Source organism: Gallus gallus, chromosome 3 (assembly GCF_016699485.2).
Source record: "Gallus gallus isolate bGalGal1 chromosome 3, bGalGal1.mat.broiler.GRCg7b, whole genome shotgun sequence".
NCBI lineage: Eukaryota > Metazoa > Chordata > Aves > Galliformes > Phasianidae > Gallus > Gallus gallus.
Window position 1 is genome coordinate 17,693,482 of NC_052534.1, and position 25,041 is coordinate 17,718,522.

Below are 25,041 nucleotides of genomic sequence, written 5' to 3' on the forward strand. Positions count from 1 at the left end.
GCGGGAGGGCGCGGCAGGCGCAGCCTCCCTCGCTGGGCGGCGCTGGCGGGAGGCGGCCGCCGCGTTTGGTTGTCGCGGCGGCTGGGCTGGGCCGGCGGCGGGCGTGGGGCTGGCGGGAGCGGCTGCCCGGCGCGGTGCCCCGGCCCGGGGTGAGCATGGTGCCCTAGTGCTGGGGCTATGTCGGAGGCGGCCCGGAGCCTCCTGCAGCGCTGGGGCGCCAGCTTCAGGAAAGGCACCGACTTCGACTCTTGGGGGCAGCTGGTGGAGGCGATCGACGAGTACCAGATGTGAGTGCGGCCCCGGGGAAGGCGCGGAGGAGCGGGCGGGCGGGCGGCTCCCCGCAGTGCTCCCCTACCGTCCGGCACGGCCCCGTCGGACAGCCCGGGGCGGGGCGGGTGGCTGCAGGGCCTAGGCCGCAGCCCCCCCGGCCTCGCCGCCGGTGCCGTTATGTAACGCGGGGCCGCCCCGCGAGGCGAGGCGGGACGCGGGACCCCGGCTGAGGGGAGCGGGGGCGGCCAGGACCCGCCCTGCCGGAGCGAAGCCTCCTGGGTGCGGGCGATCCGGAGCACGGGGCAGCCCCCTGGAGTCCGCCTGGGCGGGTGGGCGCACGCCGCGGGGGTCCCCTGAGTGCTGGCGGGAACCTGAGCGAGCACCTGGGAGCTGTGCGTGAGCGCGGTCTGTGTGAGCCGAGCGCTTCAGGCTGAGGTTCTTGTGGTGGGCGTCTGGAAGAAGTCCCAAGCGTTCTCTCCCGGTAGAGTGTCAGCCGAAGAGGCACCGTCGGAGGAGTCTTCTACAGCTGCTCAAGGCTGGGGGTGCAGCTGCCCTCGCTCCCTGCTGAGTGCCGTTACCGGGTGGGCGCTGCATCGTGAGGTGCTCATCTCCTCAGCCCAGCCCCTCAGCGGGTAGGACGGTGTGCACTCAGTTATCTGCTGTTTGCTGGGGGGGCTGCAGCTCAGGGGAAGCTGTTACTACACAGGGATGGAAAGGCATTTTAATAAGTGCCCTTATGTAGACATCCATGAGGAGTGCACTATGACCCTAACGCTGCAACCCCCCCTTGGCAATATTAGGGGGCAATTTCCTTCAAGGAATTCCCCTCGGAACAGAAGGTCTTCAGGCTTCTCCTTCAGAGCTTGCTTTGCTGAGAAGTAAGTTCACTTAATGACTGCAGCCGGACCAGTGGATGAGCTGAGGCGTGATTTTCATTCCCTTTCTGTTGTGTCTGATAAGAACTGAGGTGATCTTGGTGCCTGTGCTTTATTCTAACTTTGTAGCAGCATGATATATTTGTAAGAAAGCTCCTCTGGGTAGCAGTATTGTGAGCTGCCCTTGGAAGCTTTACCAGTGAGTCCCTGAATAGAGGAGCAGTCAGCAGATGAACTCTGTGGCCCCAGGAGGGAGAAGATCAAAGGATGACAGGGATTTCCTGGGGAGGAGCAGAACCTTTTCAGTGTACATATCCACTTCTCTTAGATGTAACAGGTAGACCAACAACAGCTTCGATCCATAGGATAGAAACTACAGTTAAGAAGCATGGAGTGAGATACCAGCTTCTAGCTCTGGAGAAACATCCCACTGTGGATTCATGCTACTTGCTGCTTTTTTAAATGGGAGTTTGATTACGCTGGTGCAGCTGGCTAGATGCTGTTAGCAATTGACCAAGTCTGTACAGGTTAGTGTAGGACGAATGGTAATAAACCATGGTGAGCTTGCTTACACTGGGAAAGATCCTTCTATTCTTAGTGAGTTCAATTCAGGGCTCGAATGGCTCCTGGAATAACTGTTCACCTCCCTTGTCCAGGGGCCTACATCTGCTCAGGTCTTTGTGTTACTCCTGGAAGTTTTGTGCCAAGATTGACCCTTGCTCATTCAGGTGCATGCTCATGTGCGAGCCCTCAGCCACCAGCAGCACCTCCAACATTGGACATCACCACCCATAGGACTTGGCATGGTCCAACCTTGCACGAGCATTGGGTGGGACACCAGATGAACTTATTTGGATTAGAGTTCTTTTTGTTGGTGGTTTTGTATTAGTGACAAATGCAAAGAGCACTGTTGCTGATGCTTGTGAGGTGTTAATGCTAAGATGCTGTCTGTTGCGGGCGGTGTTTTGCTGATATCTGTTGTCTGAAATTGTTTTTTAAATGCCCAAGTGATGTATATTTGTAGCTTTCTGTTTATCACTTGTGCTGTACTACTGGGGAAGGGGTGACCAAGTGTTTGGGTTCAAGTGTCTGCTTTTTGGCTTTCCTCTGCCACCATCTTCTCCCATTACAAGGGAGGATGATGTAACTAAGCTGTTGTTATCTTGTCCCATTTGGTTGGTTCTTTGCTGTTTATCGCTGATAGCTACAGTGGCTTCAATCCTTGTGTCTTTTTAATAGTGCTTATTCTAGGAGGAGCAAAGGAACATTTGAGTTCTGCGATTTGTTCCTTTCACAGGCTTTGACTGTGATATCTTGTTGTCTGTGATATCTTTTTGTGATTGTGTCTGTCTTCACTCCCTCAGGAAAAAAAAACAGGCTGGTGCCCATGCACCCATGGCAAGAAGCCGAATTCCTTTAAGAGCACAAAATCACAAAGAGATTCCCGATGGGAGTGTGTTGAGAGGTCCACAGTGCTGTTGTTAGGTGTTCCCCTCAACCCCTCTCTCCACTGCCTTTAAATACATGTATATATTCACGGAGCATAGCAACAGTTGCAGCTTCCAATTGCAGGGCTTTGCTTGTTTAATTTTCTCCTTCCTCCCTAGACGGAAACTGTAACTCTTCCCATAGATTCCCTCTAGCTTCCTTTCGCTTTCATGAGCTGTTTGCTTGCTGTTACTTCCCAAACCCCTTGACACTGGTCTCCGTGGTGGTAATGGGTGGAGCTGCAGCTCTGCGGATGATGCTGACAGGCGCAAATGGGAACTGCTGCACCCTGGGAGCCTCAGCCACAATGTCCCAATGTCCCCATCTCCCTCAGTGGGAGGGCGTGTGGCCGTTGCCTTGGGTACCTGCTGCTCCTCTGTCTGCACCCGCTCCTCCTGGCAATCAGATTCTTCATGAGAAACATAGTGCTTATATCTCAGAGGGTCCTTTTCACAGGCAGTATAGTTTATGATAGTTCAATTAAAAAAATGGATGGGGAAAGAAAAAAGGTCAGTGCTTATAGAAGGGGCTGTTGGCTACAAGTACCCACTTTCTAGGACCATACCTGTTCTGACACACCATAGGTAGTTTTCCTGCATTCTCTTTGTTTTTATTCGGTGTGGCCTACTGTGGCTATAGAAATCCATGTGAAAAAGAAACTACTTGGAGCAGCAGTCTGTGGTATGTTTTCTGGAGACTGTGGCAATGGTGATGAGATTCTGTGTTGTCCTCTCACTGTACAATTTTCTCCCCTTCTCCTCCAGATTAGCAAGACATCTCCAAAAAGAAGCACAGTCTCAGCACAACAACTCAGAATTCACAGAAGATCAAAAGGTAAGTGTTGCTGTTGGTGTAGTCAAGGAACTTGTCTCACAGATGTTGTTTTTGTGTTTGGCAAACCTGAGCTTTATGATACCTGTTTTCCTCTCTTAATATGCAATAACAGAAGGAAAGCCCAGTGTGTCTGAAACTGCTACTGTCATTAGATGTGACAGATGCTCTGCTGTGTAATATTGAATGGCTAATGTCTCACATGCTGGTCAGAGTCCTTCGTAATCTGGGTGCTTTTATTTGTCTGGGTGACCTTTTGATTACTTGCTTATGCAACATTAACATGATTTATGTTATGAAGACAATGCAAAATGTCTTGAGCTGTAGATGTCGAAGGTGAGCATGGAGGATCTTAGCCTAACATGTAATGCCTGACTGGGAAGAATCCTAGCTGAATACTCCTTACAAGTCTCAATGTTATTTATTTATAATCCTTCACAATATTGAGCTGTCTTTACTCTTTCTTCCCTTCTTTCAGCTGAAAAGGCTGGTTTTTGTCTGAGTATCATATTGTTGCAATCCTACGACAGGTTTTAGGAGGAATATGCTAGTTGAGGTCCAACATATGCAAAGCATCTTCAGCAGAATGCAAGGAAATCTGGGATATGAAGTCTTGCCAATCTTTAGTACCTTGTATAAAGCCACATTTTTCATAGGAAAATTATATTTGAGAAAATCTGTATTTCCAGACTTGTAAATCATGAGATCCCTTGTTTGAGCAGCAGCATTGCCTGAGCAGTGACATTTCCTAGCATAGAATCCTATGTATGCTAAAAGGGTGCTAGAGTAATGGGGTCTGTGTTTGTTAACATCAGACCTGAAAACAAGATCTGGTTGCAGAAATACACCTCTACATGCAGTCTGACAGTGGTCTTTAAATGTTTTCTTGATGTATACCATGAAAGAGTGAAGAACTGGCCATCCTTTTTCTATTACCCTTCTGTGAAGAAGAGGATAAGGCTCATAATAGTCTTAAAATGAGTCAGAATCTTGGAGAAGGGGTTGGGACCACCTTTCCTGAACTGGAGGATCCTTGTTAACAGTGGACAGATGTTTACTCATTCATTACTTCTGCTCTCTATCCGTTTCTGATATCTTTCTCCATAGTTCTTAGCTATTATCTTTACTGCACATTTCTCCTCTGTGGAGACTTTTGAAAATATGGTTATTTTGGGAAAGAGAAGCTGTTAGTGCCACTTTGGAGGCACCATCTCCTGAGAGTGTAAGAACCATGATGACCCAGGACTTTGCTTACAGGTGTTCCCTGAATTTTGGGGAAAGTACTTCTGTCCTGATGAGGGAAGTAAGAACGGTCAGACATGAGGAAAGGCCTGGGAGGCTCAGCAAGTGGTGATAACTGACCTCAGATGCAATGTGCATGACTGCATTCATTTATTAAGGGAACATCCTCTTAGCCCCATCTCTCATGAATAATGCTGGTCGCAGCAAAAAATGGGAGCCCTATCGCTTTCCTCAGAATTTAAGCCTCTGTACTGCTAAGATCTTTTAGTCTTATAGCTGCTTACTTCTCCAGTGTTCCCTATTTCTGCATAAGCTTGGCAAGTATAATCCAATGATCGTGACAAATTACTGTTATCATTAGTATCATTCACTCAACACATAGGAATAAAGTTTAGCACATTTCTGGGTTTTCAGTTAGTTTAGTTAACTAGAAGTATATCTTCCCTCTTGCTACCTCTCAAAAATGTCCATAGTTGAGCAGCTAGTTTTACTGAAATAAGTTCCTGTCGAGGCGCTGACCCTGCTCTTTCATCTCAGGTCTGGAAAGTTACTCATTCCCTAATTTATTTTCTTTTCTAGTTGCTATTTGTTATGTAAGAACATCTTCTTTGTTTATCTGAATTCATATTTGTTTGTTTGCTTCAGTTTACTTATCTGATGTCATGGGCCAGGGTGTGCATAGAATTTCATTGACCAGAGGAGGCAAGTTTGTGAAACTAATTATGGTTTCCAGTTGCTTGGTCTGCCCTTGTTCGAGTCTTTGTCTGATTTACAGCTAGCTGTTTTCTAAAGGACCATAAATAGTACTGAGAATTACGGTGAGATTGTCACTGTTTCTTACTTGACATGCCATGTGGAATAGATGGATTTCAGCAGTGATTCCTCTGTACCAAGGAAGAACTACTGGCGTTGCATCTACGAGGAAGGGCACTGCTAAGTTAAAATTCTCAACCCTGACTGTATGTATAAACTTGACACGTTCGGATTTATTTCATGCATCACAGGTGGTGTTATAGTACAGATGTGACCACTTCATAATTGATGGTGTCACTTGCTACTATAATTGTGCAATCCTGTAATCTAACAACACTTCATAGATACCACCGATTTCTTTCATAAATATAGTGTGAGCAGTTACCATTTACCTGCTAATAAAACATATAAATTTAGGTAAGAAGTTGGATATTTCAATATTCATACATCTTGCCTTTTTGCTGGTGACCTGGAGTGTGTTTTGAAGGACTTCATGCATCTTCATTTGATAGGAAAAACCAATCTCCAGAATTTGTAGTTCCCTGGGTTTTCTGTCTTCCATCGACTGCCGCATGTCACTCTGGAGTTTCAGTACTTAGAAAAGGCTCTGTCTTGCCTTGCAAAACTGATGGTGCTGGAATACTCATCAATGATTATGAATTTTGTTGAAAACTAAAAAGTTTAAATCTAATTGCTCTGCAACAGTCTTAAGGAGGCTGTGCAGCAATTCCTTCACTTAGAAGCTGTGAATGTTTGATATTATCAGCTATTGTCTGATGGGCTGACCTCACTCTTAACATCTGCATTCTGCTGTTAGTCTTTTACCTTCGTTCTCTAAAACTGTCTTCATTCATGATCAGCCACTACGTTTTGCTGAGCTGCTCCAGTTGGGTTTGGCTGTAATTGTTAGTTTTCCTCCAGCTATGGCTACTCGAACAGTTCTCTATGCAGTAAATTTGACCTTTAAAGCCTTTTGCTGACCTCACTTGTTGTTTCTCGTGTCCCTTTATTACTGCAGTTTTGGAAAACTATGCCTTTTGCACAGTGGTAACTTGCTGCAGTAAGAGCACTGTTGCACAGTCATAGCATGATTCATTAAGCCAGTGGTCTCCTAACAGCCTAGGCTTCTCTTTAAAGCCAAACTCTCCTCTGGCTCTGTATTTATGCAAACATCTTTCACTGCTTTATAGTTAGCACAGTCATTACTCACACAACTGCACTGAAGAAACTTTGACTATGAGATCAACTGACTTTATTCTCTTTCTAATCACTAGTTTCCATAAAACTGAATCTTTACTACTTTAAACTAGCAAAATTAATAATGACTTCAGTCTTTTTAATGAGATGCAGAATGTTTTCCCTGCTGCAAAAATGAGTCTTTGCATGGGATAGTTGCAGCTGAAAATGATAGCAGTGTTTAGCTGCATTTTTAACTTTTGGGTTGGGTGTGGTCCCTTAAAAAAATAGTTATGAATAATGCCTGCTGGGAGCTTGCCATGTTTCAATAGATTCCATATAAAACCTATTCTTTACTATTTTAAGAATCCCAAACTCTCTTCAATTAATCTGTTTCTAGAGGCACTATTGCCCTTCAGCCCCCAGGAGCCAAAGGGCGTGCATTTTATAGCTGTTTATCCTGTTATGAGGTCTCCAGTTCAGGCAATGTTAAGAATACAGAGTTAAGTATCTGCATGATTGAGGATGGTGGTGTTGCTGAGCTTCTCAGTGAGTTAGTGATGCTGAGCTATCTCAGTGAGATAGGAGACAGATGATCAGTGTTTCTTGAGACCTAATTTATGATGTGAGCTTCATGCTCTGTGCACAAGACAGTGAGAAGAGCCACGTGAAAACCCATTCACAAGTTTTGATTCCATAGCGGAGACTGTGAGCTGGCACCCTGCAAACTCACTTGTAGCTCTTTTTCTGGTGCAGTTGGAGGATGTTTGATCTAACATGGAATTGGTGTGCTCTTTGCTCAGATTTCCTTTCCTTGGGGAATCTGTGCATTCCTGTCTTTTATCCTTTATTTCACACCTTTCTCTTCTTTGAGATTCTGCCCATGCAAACGTATCTTTCCAGATGTTCTCTTATAAAAAGGAATTCCATGTGTTACGCTGCAGCTGTAGTGCGTTCTTTCCCTGGGGAGCAGAATCTGCTTCAGTAGCACTACCTGATCTCCTCTCACCCGCTCTGACTGCATATGTAAATCTGTAGAACCTGAATGTGGGACTGAATGTGTTAAAATTAACCCAGGATTGCATGTGCTCCTTTCCAATTCAGAAATGTCTTTCCCCAGTCTATGCTGGAGAAGCAGCTGTGAATCTGTGTTAAGTAACATAACTTGTTTCGGGGGTGGAGGTGGGTAGAAGTTTGTTGACTGAACCTAGACTTCAATGTGGACCTCCATGGAAATGGTGATATTTGAATTCTGCCATGTTGCATACAAATGCACTGTCGAGTTTAGGAATTATAATACAGAGCAGCAACGCACTGCTGCATGTGCTGCATGTCCAAGAGAGCTGAGAACTGTGCACATAAACTTGAGTTTTTCTACACTAAAATCTTTTGGTTAAGCAACAAACTTGGGATGGTCAAAAAACGATAAAAATAAACCATGCAGGTACGTCCACTTGACGTACTACACAAGTCTGAATTCCTCTTGATGCTTTTCAGCTGGTAGTAATAGAAACAACTGTAACTGCTGCTCCAGCTTCTTATTTTGTGAAGCATAAAAGCTTCAGTAGTGCTGTCCTAAAAGTACAGCTGCTAGAGGAGGGCTGTTCTGAAGCTCTTCCCTTCTGTGTTTTAAAATTGGAATGGCAAATTACTTAGCAATTTTGCCTGGGGGTATTTTAGCTGGCAGGTTTGAATCAAATAAAATCTGTTTCACACTTCTCTCAGACTTTAAATGCGTTAGCAAATTGAAGAAATGATAATAGGAAAAAATAGAAATCTAATCCGCCTTTGTACTTCTTTTCCCTCCAAAACACTCAGAAGAGGATGGACCACAATTTTTCCTGTGCTGATGTTCTAGGCATCTGATGTCTGAGGAGGGCTGACTTGGTTTGCTGAGGCTGTAAGCTAAAGCAACTGTAAGCATGGCTCCTTAAGGGGGCAACTTGCAGCAAACCACTCAAGTTCTCAGAAGGTACAAACATTGGTTTGTTTGGATTTCCTTTTTTTTTTTTTGACTCTCTCCTATCACTTCAGAATAGTTGAGTTTATAAACAGTTTATGATGTGGTAGACATTATGACAGTTTCTGCTAAGTGAATGACCCCCATCTGTACTGATGAGCTGTGGAAGAGAAGGTAAATGGCAGATGTTTTGTTTGCGTCTATTTACTTTGAGAAAGTCTTGCCTGTGTACTGACGAGCTTTTGATGCTGGATGATCTGATACTGAGGAATAGATCTGAAATCTTTGTAACTATTATTCACATGTTTTTAATATAAATAAGAACATGGATTAATGCAGTTTCAATATTTACTTATTTATGCTTTTATTTTCAGAAAACCATAGCTAAAATTGCAACATGCTTGGAACTGAGAAGTGCAGCTTTACAGGTACAGTTCTCTTTCCCATGTGATTTCATACTTGGTTGTAGGCAACTCTAATGCTGTCTTCAGACATAGTCAAAACTTCTGGAAGCAGAATGAACAGCTCCTTGAACACTTGGACTTTCCATGTTGTCAGTGTGATGCCCCAGGCAGCTCCCTAAAGAACCTTTAGCTGCTTGTGTGAGAATGTATTATGATTTTTACAGGAATTTAACTTCAGGTTTTGTGTCTCTGGTTGCTTGCCTCATTTGCAACCTGCAGAGCTTGTCTGCCTAACCTGTGTGCGAGGGTAAAGAGATCCTTGGAGTCACCCTTGCGCTAAGCTGCCCACTTCATAGATCATAATGGAGTGCAAGGAGGGTTGTGTCTTGAGTAAAAAGAGTGCAGGCAGGGAGGGATGAACTGGTAGGTTGGGTAATTTGAGTTATTTGATTAACTTTTTTCCAATCAAGAGTGGTAACAGGGAATTTTTGCATCAAGTTACTTATAGCAGCACTTCTGAATGCTTCATGTTGGTGTAAATAGTGCAACAGTGCCATTGTGCTGCCTTCAACTCTCTGAAAGCTTTCAATACTTCGAAAAGTCAGTCAGTATGGCATTCTGGAGCTGAGAATGAGAGTGAGGTGTGAGTAGGCTAGTCTAGATGCTAGGCAGCAGTCTGAATTATTTGATTATCTCTCCTGTCTTTCTTCTTTTATCCTATCTGGACCGTTTGAACAGCGTTGCATTTGTTATGAGTCACAGTGATTTTGTGATAAGGGCATGTTTGTTCCTTTGTAGGATGGTTTCCTAGGTCAAATCACTTCTCAGAACAGAAGACACAGAAATGTGATAGGCTGCTGAACTGAAGGAAGGATGTCTTGCAAGAATAGTCTTCCTTGCTGTTTGTTCTTCAGCAGTAATTCCAGGATTTCAGAACCTAGTGAGAGGGTACTGCAACTTCTCACCTACACCCTTCAGAGAGTGTTTCACGTGCTGCAGTTCTGTTACGATTTCTTAGCGGGGAATAGAGCAGTTAATGAACGTGGTTATCACCTCTTCTCCAGACAATGTGGTTATAGCAGCTTTACTGTCCTGCGGTCTTCTTAGGTCCCTACTGACACTTGAGCAAGAAAACCAAGACAATAATCAGGCTTAAGGAAATGCTGAAATGATAGGTAATCTTAACAGATACCGTGAGTGCAGTGACACAGTAGTTAAGACCTGATCCTCTACCTAAAAGGGGATGTCCAATGTCAATCCCCTTACTTGCACTTTTCTTTCACTAACACTGCCACTTATCTCAGAAGTCACTGGTTCAGCTTGCCAAACTGTGAACTGACTCAGAATAAAAAATAAAAGTTTTCTGAGTTAGTAAGTGAATAGGCTTACTGAGAGAAGCAGATGTGCTACAAGCCAGATGAGGAAGCTGTATCATCAGAGTTGGAGAAGGAGATGAGAATCCCTGTGGCGAGCTCTTAGGTCAGCTGAGTTGTTTTGTCAAGCTCATTCTGTAATTTCTGCCAGTGTTATAATTTTCCAAGTGTGTCTTGAACTGTGTGGGCTCCTTTTGGAGCATCACTTTGCAGTTTTAGAGGTGATATCGCTTCAGTACAACTTGACTGGGGAAGAGTTAAAACAAGTCTCTCTGTCCTAATGTGCCTGTTTGTGATGGGAATGAAAGCTCAATGAGCTACTTGAAATCTCTTTATCTTACGTTGGAACACGGGTACATTTTCTGTCAATAAATGATAAGAGGCATACTTTCTGCATCATCTGTGAACCTAGCCTCCTGTCAAGGAGATTTGTGGAGTTTTTTGTTTGTTTGTTTTAAGACATAGCTTTGAGGTAACAGTGTGCTTGAACAACGCAAACACCTTGCATGCTTACTTTGAAATGTATTAGCTTTGTCTGAGGGAAGATGCATACAAGATTAATTCTTTCTTTAATTCCTAGTCCACTCAATCACAGGATGAATTTAAGCTTGAGGATCTGAAGAAGTTGGAACCAAGTAAGTAATATCTTTGTATTTTAAGTGACATTCATAATTGCAGTGAAAAATATAACAGCAACGCGAATACTTACTGATCACCCTGTGGTTTGACAGTACTGTTGTTTTTAGGTAGTTCTTCCAAATACCTGTTACCACGTAGACAAATGTTGGTATGTATTAAGGAATGTAATGTTGGTAATCTCAAAGTGTAGTAGCCCTATAATGTTTCAGATGATGCATTAAGCTTTTTTTTTTCCTCAAGTAATGCTTTGGGTACTGCTGACTTTGCACAGAATAGTAACTGGAGCTATCAGCAGTGCAGTATGTATTCAGCTGGAAAATTTACCTGCACATAACTTATTTGAACAGAATTCCAACGCTTCCTGCCTGTAGTATTGAGTGTGGTTTTCTTCTGAAAATATTTAACTTGTGCTCATGGTAGCCAATCACTTGCCACGTAGCCTCACAACATTACTCTGGCTAACAAAGTTAAGAGTCAAAGTGAAGGACGTGAGTCAGTCTTTGAAGGGTTCTGCATGCTGTTGTTTTTTCCCAACTGATTCTGGGTCAGTTTTTAGCATGTCTATCCAGGAAAAAAATATTTTTCATGTAGGAATTACCTACTTATCTGCTACGTATTCCTTCCAGTAATGCTGACTAACTTATTCTCAGAGCATCTTTCTGATCAGAGCTTCCATATCTAAGCAGTATCATCGTCAATGCCAACATTTCTGTTACTCCTGGGGAACAGGAGGTGTGGAAGATCTGTTTTCAAGATGGGGGGGGGGGGGGAAATAGGTTTATTTTGCTCTTTTTACACCTGTATCATTTAGGGGGATACTGGGGATAACTGTGATGGGCAGGCAGTGTTGCCACTTTATGAGTAAGTTGAATTTCTCTGCATTATGGCTCTCTTAGTAACTAGCACAGCATCCTATAGGGAAGGTTGTGGGGAAGCAGGATGTGGAACTGAGGTTCCCAATGTCAGTACCAAAATAGAGAGTCCAAGTGCTTTTAATGGAGATGTATTATGAGACTGCTAGGTCTGCCTTAAAACTATAAGGTCTTTCTCACTCTGTGTGCTGCATGTCTGGCCTCTGCATCCTTTGGTTTGGAATTGTTTCATACAGATACTCCTGCTGTCTATTTACAAAGTCTTTAAAGTGCTGTAGTAGTTTAGTGATTGTAGATCTTAGACTCCGTTAGGTAACGACTAGTGAGTGACTAGTTGGTGGAAGAGGAGTCGTGTTTTAATTGATCTCACTGTTCTACAAATCAAAGGAAGTGAATACTGAAGGTTAGAACTACCTTTTAGGCGCATGCTTTTCTAAAAAGCCCAAATTTCAATTGCACTGATGTTGCTTATTTTGCCCTTCCTCTGAGAATTGATTTCTAGCTGTCAAAACACTATTCAGCAGCATGAAGCCCATTCAACCCACACTTCATACAAATGACTATATTAAAGTGGGACCATCAGTCTTCAAAGACACTGAGTTATTTTCCTTGGAAGAGAATGGGTGCTTCTGCAACAACAATTGAACATTGATGTTCTCGATGTTGCTGTCTGATTCGGATTGTTCTGGTCTCTTCCTATCTAAATTGTGTCTTTGTTTTGGTTTTTGAGTATATCTTGAATAGGGTAAATATTAATCAGGCCAACACTAGCTATTTCATAAAATACACCATGAAGTTGTTGTCAATTTGCTCTTACTTCCCACCAGAAAAAGCTAAAAACAAAAATGGCCAGGCAATGCAAATAAGCAGTTCCTTTGTTAGGTCAAGTGATGTTGTTAGGGTGAAATGAAAATAGCTGGTAACAAAATTTAGGTTGTTTTAATTCTTTTGGCACCTGAAGCTGTCAAAATTTTGAATGTTGTTGTAAACAACCAGAGCACTGAGATTCAGGCTTTTTTTTTTCCTATGCTGTCAATTTCTCACTCCTCTTACTTGTTATGCTTGCGTTTCACACTGAGGAAGTTGACTGGTTTTGTTTGTTTATAGGATTTGCCACTGAATCCCTTGTGCTGGGATAATGCTGCAGGAGGGTCTGTACATACAGATGGTTGTTTTGAGACTATGCTGTGTGAAATCATTGCTCACACACTGGAACTTGCAAATACGTTCCTTGTGACAGTTTGTACCAGTGTTATAATACATTGTAGAAGTGGATGGGCTGTGTGCACGTCCTGGCATTTGTGCATGGATGAGATGAAGTGGATCAGGAAATGTTCTAGCTGGAAACCAGTGGGTTTTGTTGGGTTGGTTTGGTGACCTCCTGAGGTGTGAGTTACCTGATGTTATGTGGTCAATAGAGCTGATATTATAACTGTGAAATTATTTACTGTTGGTGATTAGGCAGTGTTGAATGCGTTTTTAAAACTCGGTTTAAAAACTGCTCTGCTGTAAAAGCAAGAGATTTTGGGTGGTATTTCCAGAAACATTTCTGATCTAAGCATTCTGCATATCAACTAACACTGCCAGGATTTTGGAGAGGAATAAACTGTCACAAGCAGGGCTGATACCAACCTGTATGTGTGGAGATGCAGCTCTGTGGCAGAAGCGTGTATCCTTAATTCTGCATTCAGGCTGTGTCAAGGTTTCAGATGCTGTAAAGCTGTTAACCTCTTTCTCACAGTGCTGGTATCGCTGGAGCACTTTATGCCCTCTAGTGATAACTGAGATTATTTGCAAGAAGGCTTTTTCAGGGGATCTTCATTCACATTGGAGGAGAAACCGATTACTGGGAAGAGGGAGGAATCTCATGCATACCAAACTTTGGGAGAAGGGAGGAGAGCAACTGCAGTTTTTTTTTTGCTTCTGTTTAATGTGCATGTGATCAGTATGAGATTCTACTTCATTGAGGTTTTTCTGTTTGGGGCAGCTCCACTTTCTGTCTCAGTATGATGCATCTCTCCAAGAGTAAGAGAATTCTTTTCCTGAACCTCAGCTGTGCTGGAAGGCTGCCCAGCCTGGGTTCCTCATTCCCTGTCTCTGAAAGCTTTCTTCTCTTTGTAGGCCTTTTAGCCATCATGAAATGTTTGTTTATCTGCTTCTGGGAATACCTACTCTTACTAGTTAAGGTACCATTACCCCAGGGGCCTGTCACTATTCCTTATGATGCTTTTAATTGTTGCTGTGTTTATCACCCCTGCCTATATAAATATGTGGTGATGAAGTTCTGCAGTCACAGCTGCAAATCTGAAAGTTGTAGTGATATGCCTTTCATCAGGACCGTATTCATGTTTAAAGTATGTGTGACAGTTTTTTTAATTACTTTTTTACTATAATCTGCAAAGTGTTAGATGCTTCTTTATGGATATAGATTCTTACTGTTTGTTTCCTTCTCTGCAGTCTTAAAGAATATCCTCACCTACAATAAGGAGTTCCCCTTTGATGTTCAGCCTGTCCCACTCAGGTAAGAGAGAACTGCATCATTATATGGCGTGCATCTGAGACATGAGAATTTCTTAGAGCTGCCTACTTGCTGCCTTGCGTTGGGTAAGCAGGTGAAAAAAAGAGGTTTTGAAATCTAGCTTTCCAGTTACTGCTAAAATTAAAGTAAAATGTTGGTAAAATCAGTAGTTGGTAGGTCCTACATCGCTGTAGATCTCCTGGTTTTAGACTCCGCTGTATGTAGTAGGAAGCTTTCTATGGTAGTAGCTAACCAGAAAAGTGAAATGACATTGAAATATGTTGCTCCTGTGTTATACTCAGATGCTGCTGTGCAAGTTGAAAATCAGAGGATGAATGATCTTTGGTCACAGTCATCTTTTTTGTATTTACAGGAAGATATTAGCACCAGGAGAAGAGGAACACTTGGAGTTTGAGGAGGATGATGAGGAAGGAGGAGCTGGAGCAGGGTCTCCAGACTCTTTTCCTGCTAGAGTTCCAGGTAGGAGCACCAGCTTTTCATTACCAATCTATACAGCATGTGTAAATTCTGTTTCTGAGAAGCCCTTTTCTCCATCTTGATTTTAAAAGTTTGGATGAAGAGCAGTAAGCTGTATTGGAAACTCCAGTGTTGTACTGGAAAGCCATGAAGGTGTTCAGTGACTTTTTTTCTCAGCAAACTATATCCTATTGCAAAACAGTTGTACCCATGATCTGCAAGGTGGTGCTATCTACCTCAAGTAATTTGTCTTTGTTCTTTCTTCAAATTCAGTATTGTCATTTCTCATGTTTTCTTAATGGTATTATGTGAAGCACGCTGAATACGTTCGAATGTAACCTGTGGCAGTGTTTGCTCCTTCAACAAATATCACATCTTGCTAGAGGTGTGAGGAGCTATTGCTGGTTAGTCCTCTGTTGCATCATCCTGTAAGACAATAGCTTGGACTAAAGTCAAACTGACAGAGAAGAGGGGTAGCTTTGGCTGTACTGGCTGAAGTCCTTGTCCACATAAAGGCATTTTAGAAATGGATATACCTGCAGATTCTAGAGGTCTTCCTTCAACCTCAACTTTTGAGAGTTTAGCAGTAAAGGAATAAAATGTTTCCAACAGAGGGGTTTGGTTTTTTTTCCTTTCCTTCCTGATGCGTCTTTTGAAGAAGAAACAAGTTTGTAGTTTTGGAGCAGACTGGAAAACTTCCTATTTCAAGAAGGAGATAACAAATAGGGAAACTAGAACTGGAATTATGGCTGAAAGAGCTGAGAAGTTTCAATATTTAAGCAACAATAATTGTATGAGTAATAACTAGCTGTTGTTTAGGAAGAAAATACGTTTCTGTCCTTGGGTTTGAGACAGTGTGTGCTACTGAACATAAGCCCTGCAACTTGTATTGATGTAGATATGCACAGTCTATAGGTGTTTGTGTGCTTAGCATAAACAGGCTATAATGTATGGGGATACTGTATTGCTGATGTACTGCTATCTTGATCTTTGCTATCCACTGTGATAAATCTGTTTATTAAGATACATTCCATCTATTCTAAGTACAACATCTATCAGAAGATTCATTCAAGCTTCCTCTTCTGGGTATGTGTGTACAGTACATATCAATCTGAAATTTCTTTTGGATTGTGTAAATGTTCTCAATTCTAGATTTTTCTGGGTGGTTTAAGTATTAAACTCTGTTCTTTAGCGTCTCCAGGTAACTAGATAAATGTCAGGTTTAAGGAAGAGGGATACCTCTGGGTTTGTTTTGTTCATACCTTTCAGCACAGTTTATTCAAGGTTTAAGCTGGGGAAAGAAGGGAGAGACGCATGGAGTAAGTAACTCCTGGTGTGCTGGAGAACCAATAAAGCCATAACTATTACTGTAGTTCTCTGTGCAAGCCATTGGAGCTGTCTGCCTACAGTGGACAGAGAGACTGTTCATGTGCATAAAAAAGAATCTCAGCTGACTGCGAGAAGTCTGTGTTTACAGCTAAATTATTCTCTAAGAATAATTCAGAAAGAAAAGAGCTGTGAGGTGTATACTTTCTTACAGAATTACTTGTTTGTAAAATAATGCTTTTAGAGAAGTTGCTCACACCTCCTCTTACTGACATTTTCCATCGTCACCTACTCCACGGTCTATCTGACTTTTTGGAAACTTCTGCATCAAGTTAAACCTCCCTGCATGTTAATCTGAATCCCTGAGGTGGTTCTGTATGACTGGAACACAGATCTTGTTTTCCTGTTGAATTTGTGTGGTGTTTCTTACCTGTTTGGATGTAAATTGGTTGCTCTCTCTGTGGACAGGGAGGCTTAAGCAAATGTGGTTTGCAGCCTTTTGAGGTGAGCTTTCTCTTAAGTGGACTTTCCATGTTGAATTAAGAGTACTTTGTGTCCATTTCTGGCCTCCTCAGTTCAAGAAAGACAGGGAACTTCTAGAGAGAGTCTGGCAGAGGGCCACAGAGATTATGAGGGCCTGGAGCATCTCCTGAATGAGGAAAGGCTGATAGACCTGGGGCTGTTCAGCCTGGAGGAAAGGAGACTGAGTGGGGATTGTAGCAAAGCTTATAAGTATCTAATGAGTGGGAGTCAAATGGATAGGGCCAGGCTCTTTTTGGTGGTGGTGCCCAGTGACAGATCAAGGAGCAGTGGGCATAAACTGGGACACAGGAAATTCCATACAAACATGAGGAAAAACTCTAGTTTGAGAGTGACAGAGCCCTGGAACAGGCTTCTCAGAGTGGGTGTCTCCTCCAGAGATACTCACAACCTGTCTAGACACTTTCCTGTGCAACCTGCTTTAGCAGAGAGGTTGGACCAGATGGCCTCCAGAGATCCCTTCCAACCACTGTGATTCTCTAATAAATTCAATGTAAACATTCTTTGTTACGATCAGAAACCCATCCCTTTACTTCAGAAGTGTGAATTGGATACTGCCACAATACCTTGTCAGGTGTATGTACTGTATGTCTGGGACGTGGCTCTGCCAAGACAGAAAGGTACAGATATGTGCTGTTGCACAGATGTGAGTTCGGGCCTTGCTGATCCTTGCCCTGAAAGAGGGACAGAGTGTGGGAATGCCCATGAAATCTCTCTGTAGCTCTGCAGAACACACTGCCCCCTCTTTTAAAGCTAGTCCCTCCAATATGACAAAAACGCCTCAGTTCTCCAACTCCTCAAGCAGATCAAGGGAAAAAAAAAAGGGATGAAGGAAAACCCAGTTGGAACTTGCCAAAGGAAACCATTACTTTATTTAGATCTCAAGCCTTGGAATAACTTTTTTTTTAATTGGAAAACCAAAACTTGAATTTAAACTTGCCTGTGAGTCTAAGCATTTTCTGTCTTCATGCTTATTCATCTAATATTGGATACAGACTTGAAGCCCGACAGTTTTCTTTAAAATCAGCATGAAGAAACCTACCCTGTTGTTGGTTATGGAATCTCACAGATGTTACCGAGTTTGGACAGCTTGGTTTTCCTGTCAGATGTGTTGTCTTCCTCAGCTCTACAAGGATTTACCTACATTGTGGCCACACACTGTGGATGAAAATTACCTAATTCTGAACTTCCTTGATGCAGAGCTGGGAACTCCTTCTTAATGCTTTCATTTAAGTACAGACTCATAGAACTCAAAGTTAAGAATCTCTCTTCTGGTTCCCTTGCATCCAGTGGGATTTGTAACAATGCCATTTTCCTCCTTGTTTTCCCAGCTTAAGTGTTCAGCACGGAGCCAAGTCATGTTCAGTGGGGTGGGTGCTCCTGATTAAGTGTCTGAACTTCCTGCAGCTGCAGATTGAATCCAGCTTCCCAAATTTAATCCTTAAAAACTATATAAATGGAATTCCATGCATGAGTTACTCTGCATGAGAGCAAGAAAGAACGCTTTAAACAAAGCTCCTCTCTGTTCTTAGGACATCAGTGTTTTTTTATGAATTCATTTGACTTGAAGCAATCCTGGATTTCTTGGTGTGGACTTTGAAATCTGTCAAATTATGCGTGGCTGTGCACACATTCATAAAATCATAGAATGGCCTGGGTTGAAAAGGACCACAATGATCATCGAGTTTCAACCCCCCTGCTACGTGCAGGGTCACCAACCAGCAGACCAGGCTGCCCAGAGCCACATCCAGCCTGGCCTTGAATGCCTCCAGGGATGGGGCATCCACAGCCTCCTTGGGCATCTGTACATTCCTGTAGTGCTGTGTGCTGCTGGGCTAAGATCTGGAACTCCCATTGGAGAGCATCCTCTTCCATGAGAGGTGTTGGGATGCACATGGCCTCTGCTGTAAGATGACTCAAAGGGTTAACAATGTGCTTTACTCTTTTCAGGTACTTTATTACCCAGATTGCCATCTGAACCCGGGATGACATTACTCACCATCAACATAGAGAAAATTGGTCTGAAAGATGCTGGGCAGTGCATTGATCCTTACATCACAGTCAGTGTAAAGGGTAATGATTTCTGTTCCTGGCTCCTCATCTCCAGTTTGGAGAAAGCGTGCATTTCCTGAAAGCTGTATGGATTTTTATTTTCTGTCTGCAGGGAATAGCATTTGTTCTTACGTGTATACGTTGTGGAGTTAAGGCTGATTCAATGGTGAGAAAAATCTGTATTTAGGAGATAGTGGGAGGTGAATCACTGCACTGAGGGGTGCTGCCCCTGAGCTGCAAGCTGAGTAACAGTGACTTGGCAGGCTGCTCTTATCTGTTTCAGCTTCTTTAGCTGACTTTTAAGTGCAAGTGCTTGGATTCCTTGTACTCCCCAATACTTATTGGTCTCTGGGCTTCCTGGAGTCAGCAAACCACAGCTCAATGGCTCCATTCTTGCCCTATCATTAAACCAATTATTTTTGTAGAACAAAGATCTTCTTACCAAGGTTTGAGCTTTAGAGGAATGGGTATAAAGTTGGGGAGAAATGGTTGAAAGTGAAACAAAATATAAAATACATTTTAGCCTCGACACAAAAATGTTTCAGCTGGTCTGGTGGGCTAACTGCCCCTTCTTGGAGAGCTTTTGTGAGTCTGAAGGAATCAGTGCTTCTGTCAGCTGCAGATATGCAGTTTTAGATGATAACATGGTGAATGGCTTATGCTTGACAGCAAGATTTTTGGTATGCAGAGTCTCATTAGCGGGAGCATCTGCCCCTTCCCCATCCATTAGCAGGAAGCCACTACAGTCAGAATCGCTTACCTTTAACTCACCCTGTTTGCCTTCTGCTTGTCTTTACAATCATTGGAAGCAAATGATTTTTCTTCATTAGATAACAGCTGGTGGCTGAGCCAAAAGCCTCTGCTCAGCTGTCATAGTGACTTTGTGTCTGTCCTTTAGATGCGCTATTAGATTCCAAAGGTAGTGCTGAAGTATTTATTAGGTGTATGATCAGACTGCTTCACTTCCTGGCTGAGTTCTTTGGCAGGCACAAGGGGCGCAGTACTGAATGTCAGTTGAATCCCAGGATGTTCTCAAATGTTACTTTTCAAAACATACAGGCAGAAAGCTTTATCTAACCCTGCTTTGTCTGATGGTTTTCAATGGTGAAGCTAAAACGTGACTGTCAATGAAGGCAAGTCTTAAAAACGTGCAGTACTTGTGTTTACAGCATTGCAGCATTATCTTTAGCTTATGTAACTATTCTTCAAGGCTGCATTTCTCTAGTCATTCTGGATCTTTCTTTGCCTCCAGAATGCCAGAAAGCTGAGGGATGAGCGCCTTCAGCGGTGGGGCTAGCTGAATGGATGTGGTTTAATCAAACTCCATTCTTTCCTGCTGAGTTTCTCTTGGCCAACAAGAAAACACCAGCACTAACAGGGTTCTCACATCAAATCCTGGAAAAGAATTTGTAAAGCAAAGATTTGTTGTTCCTTTCTCTCAGTGTTTGCCTTTCTTAAATTATTGCATATTGTTAAAACTGTTGCTTGCCTTCAGAGCTAGCTTTCATTTCCCTTCTGGAGCTGAGGAAGACTGTATGTTTCTAGGCTCAACATTTCTAACAAGGCTTTGTGTTAACACGGTGCTCTGTTTACATCACCACCTCTCAGCTTGCAGAACAGAAGGTCAGAAAGTGTATGTGGGAGGGGCCTATCACCTGCTCTACTGATTGTGAATTGATTCTTTATTCCTCAAGTTTTTCTGGGAGCAGAAGCTTTGTGAGGAATGTCTGTGGTGGCTGCTGCTGGCAGCTGGAGTCCAGTCCATGCCCATCTGGATCCAGCAGGAATAATGCACACTGCATCTGGGCAGCAAAGCAGGGCCTGCAGGCAGCGCCTCTCCCATCCTCATGCTGTTTCTTTCTCACAGATTTGAATGGAATAGATCTGACTCCTGTGCAAGATACTCCTGTGGCTTTGAGGAAAGAGGACACGTATGTCCATTTTAATGTGGACATCGAGATTCAGAAACATGTTGAAAAACTAACAAAAGGTATGTAGTAGCAGATAGCAAAAATGGGGCTGGGGAGCTTGGAACACGTAGAAAAGTGTAGGCACTGATCTAATAAGCAGTCTGAGCCCAAACTGCTGCTGCAGGGCTGAAGTTCCAGATGAAGATAAAAAAAAAAAAAAAAAAGTCCTTTGCATCGTGTCATTTTCAAATTGGTCACTGTGATGATTTGAAGGCAGGGGAGGAATGAATGAATGAAACCAAATAAAATGCAGCAGTCTGCTCTGCTACGTGGGTGTTGTGTTTCTTTGTGACCTTGCTGGTGGTTGGACAGTTCCCTGGATATGAATCACTGAGTGAAGAGTACAAACTCTTGTGAGTGTGATGAGCGTTGTAAGAACATGGTGTCTCTTTTAAGTAAATTACAAAAGTGTTGGAGATGAGTCCATCCAGCGTGCATAGAGCATCTTAATGGCAGTTAAATTTTCTGATGAGTGTTGGCCATAATTGCTAACATTTTATACCATTTTTCACTCTAGGTGCAGCTATTTTCTTTGAATTCAAACACTACAAGCCTAAGAAAAGGTTTACTAGCACCAAGTGCTTTGCTTTCATGGAGATGGATGAAATTAAACCTGGGGCAATTGTTATAGAACTGTAAGTTATTGACAATTACAGAGGAAATGAACTATACTTCAGTTACAATGTGTAGATTGTTGTACTGTGGAAGGTTTAATTCACATGTTGCACTGAGTTACATAAGGAATATTCTATTGTTAATGAAGAAGGGAAGATAACATGCTTTTACACAAATAAAATGGCTAGAGACCCTTCTCAAAACCGAGACTATTTCCAGTGGAAATGCTGGTGTTTGTAACTGAATTTTATGTGAAGTTAACATGATCTATAGGGAAGACTTTTGTTTTGCCTTCAGCTTGGATGTCAGATCAGCTGTATTCAAAAAATGAATGTGAACTCCCATGATCTCCTGGTACAGGACTTCTGTAAAGAAAATCTGAGACTGATTTGAAATATATTTTTATGAGCATTTCAAAGCTTTGTTAGGTGATTAGTAGTGCTTCTTGTTTGTTTGTTTTTTCTCTGTCTACTATGAATAGATCAGCCTGTTACTCTGCAGTGCTTATGATGTGAGTTTTAACGCTATTGTGTGGGTGAAGATCTATCGAGTGAGGGATTTGGAAGTTTTCTTTCAGGAAGAAAGTGAGCCTTGCAGTTCTCTTCTGTAGGAAGAGTGCTGAACTGAATCTGTGCTAGCTGGGGTTCTTCTTTGAGTTTCTTCCTGTAAATCCATTCATTATTGTTCCAGTCAATCTTATCTGTTGTATTTAAAAGATTATGGTAATAGGTTCTGGACGGGACAAGCTTTCTAGCATGCTTTCATCTTCCTCATGGCCATTAGCGTTTGCATTAACTCACTTTCTTGTGGTTACAGGTACAAAAAGCCCACTGACTTTAAAAGGAAGAAATTGCAACTGTTGACCAAGAAACCACTTTACCTTCACCTCCATCAAACATTGCACAAGGAATGACCCTATTTGTGAGACTTCTGTGAACTGAACCACAAGTCATGGTAGCTGTGTGTAGTAGCCTTAGGCTTCGAAGGGCAGGAAAATGACTGTATTCATGCCAGTAGGTCAAACGGGACCATCACATACTGCACAGCACTACTTCAGGGTCAGAGGCAAGCCTACCATCCAAGTGCAAAATTTCTCAGTACCTTCCAGATGCAGGTTTTTCTGAGAGCCCTGTAATATTTTGACCGCTTTTCCTAATTTTGCTGTTTGTCACCTTTATCTTAACCATTATTATCCTTTTGCCTCTAACTCCACCAAAGGTCGGAGATTGCCCTTTTGCCAGACCTGTAGCAATAAAGATGTGGCAGGCCTACTAACCTGTTTACACTTGCTGTGCTATTGTAGTTCCTCTCATCTGCATTTCAGAGTCCTGGGTAGCACGCTGGGTGGCAGCAGAGCAGGAGGAAGAGAAGGTGGGGTGGGAAGGAGCTTGAGCTGCTGGAAGTGACGGTGAAGTGAGTGGGAGGAGGATGGGTCAAGTGAGGTGGCCGCAGAAGAGCTCCTCGGCCAGCTGTTGTGCTTTGCTTGGGCCAGGAAGAGGACGACTGCAGATGAGAAAACTGAACTATGATTTTAACAGCTGAGTCTTAGTTCTTAGCCTTGCCTGATCCACTCTTACCAAGTTTTGGATGCAGTATGTATCGCAGTCCTTTAAATCACAGTTACTCCCCAGAGCTGATTTTTCTGTATCTTGTCAGAATGATTTGTGAAGATGGGTGGGGGAAGGAGGAAGGCTTTCTTCAAGGCTTTATCCTCATGGCAGTGGGCATTTCTCCATTTCAGTGGTAGCAGGACGGGCCCCTCAGTGTTCAACAGTCAGTTTTCCAGAGCTTTCGTTGAAGCAGATCTGGCTAGCGGGTTGGACCCCCCCCCCTTTTACAAGAAACTGCTGTTCTTATGGAAACTGATTGTATGCAGTTTTCTGCATATTTTGTGCAAGTCTGGAAACTTACTCCAAAAGTTACCTTTTTATGTAAGTAGATAGGATTATCATTTATTTTCTGTATTTTTGATTGTGTGTGATAAGCTGCAGGACATTGGCTTATTATGACACACTTGCATTCACCTTTTGACCTAATAGAGGGACAGAAGTAGACCCCAGTCAAATCTTTCATATATTTAATACAATACTTTAATGTTTGATATACTTGTTACGTATCTAACTAGTGCCTAACTACTCTGCTATGCTAACAAAAGACCCAGCTCCCCAGCTAGTGCCAAACACGAGGTTTATTTCGGACAGTCTGGATGCAGGTGTCTCACCGATGTCTTTTCTCTGTCCTGTAGCCCCGAGATGTTGCAGTGTGCTTTGCAGGGACAGGATGTTACTTTTCCTAGTCTGGCTGTAGACGGCTGTTCAACGTAGTATGAGGATAAGAAGCTGTTTTTGAATGTGCTGATTTTTCTCACCTTCCCTCTGTTCTGGCTTACGTAGGGATACATTTTCCTAAATATTCCTCACTGAATAACTGGTTAGCTGTTATTACAAAAGCCAGCAACGCTTCTTCAAATACTACCAGTAGTTGGAGGTTGTTGTTTTTCTCTTAAAGGAAGAAAAAGTGCAATTGAATTTTCCTGTTTACGGGTCTGCGATACCCCAATGGTATTACGCTGCGATAACATCTGAATATCGAGCCCTGGAAAAGACCTCCCTGTGAGCTGCAGAATACCTCTGAATGAAGCATTCTAAACACCACACAAAAGGAGGATACCTATGTCGTTTTTTTTTTTTTCTTGTTTAAATTCTTCAAATTCTGCTAAAGGATAGAGCAGAGGCATTAGTTTAACTTCTACGGCTGCAAATAAATCTGAGTTAGGGCAATAACCGGGTTAATTGCCAACAGTCCTTGGCTGGCTCAGGTCTCTTTCTGACCTAGGAAGCTACAGTGCCAAGCCCTGGTGTCTCACTCTGCAGGCACCAGCTCTGGCTCTGTCCCTGCCATCCTCTTGCTGCTTCTGATGTCGTTCGATGCCCGGTGAAAGCACTGAAGTAAGTCAAGTGTTTCTGCCTGTGATTGACAGCACACTCAGCCTCCTCCTGGTGCTCCCAGAGGATGATTCCTTCTGGCTTTAAGTTGTCTTAACGCTCACTGGGTGAGGAAGGGAAGAGACATCAAACATCACGAAGCTTGGTGTTGGGAAGATCCTGACTTTTAAATATTTGTCACATGTATGTAATTACCCGCTATTCAAATTGAATGTTCTCACTTAAAATTCCAATCCCATTGTTTCGGCTCCTTACCTTGACTCCTCTCCAGCTTGTACATGTCTGTATTAACTCCAGTTATAGGAAATGTCAACTTTGAAGTGTTTTTGTTAAATACACAAGTAGAGCTTTGTATTTAACTAATTGTGAATTAATGGCTGTAGAGTGTGAAATACCATTTTTGAAGTTGCTTTTTTTTTTTCTGTGAACTGTCTTTCATGGAAAGGACTACTACCCCTCACACCACAGCTCCTACTTGTATTATTTTATGCTTTAGTGATGTTCTACCTATCTCGTCCTTCGTCTTAAGAAGCTTAATACTTGTACTGTAAGACTGTGTAACACCTACATGGCAAGTTTAATGGCTGCTTGTACTCTGGCAGTAAAGCTGTAATGGCCTTCATTAGATTTTTATTATTCCTAGTTTTCTCTTCCCTTCGTTCTTTGACCTTGCTAAGAAGCACTTCTGTACAGAGCGCTGTTAAAATCCCAGAAA

At 42.8% G+C, this 25,041-nt stretch overlaps 1 protein-coding gene across 1 annotated transcript; it reads left to right on the forward strand.

Annotated features, from left to right (window-relative positions):
- Nucleotides 1-88: 88 nt before the first annotated feature.
- On the forward strand, nucleotides 89-24,953 carry AIDA (axin interactor, dorsalization associated). The gene is made up of 10 exons (NM_001277540.3): nucleotides 89-287; nucleotides 3,398-3,467; nucleotides 8,970-9,023; nucleotides 10,953-11,007; nucleotides 14,341-14,404; nucleotides 14,775-14,881; nucleotides 18,695-18,817; nucleotides 20,664-20,786; nucleotides 21,284-21,401; nucleotides 22,198-24,953. Exons 1-10 carry the CDS (start codon nucleotides 178-180, stop codon nucleotides 22,292-22,294), a joined length of 921 nt encoding a protein of 306 aa, NP_001264469.1. The 5' UTR covers nucleotides 89-177; the 3' UTR covers nucleotides 22,295-24,953.
- The last annotated feature ends 88 nt before the right edge of the window (nucleotides 24,954-25,041 follow it).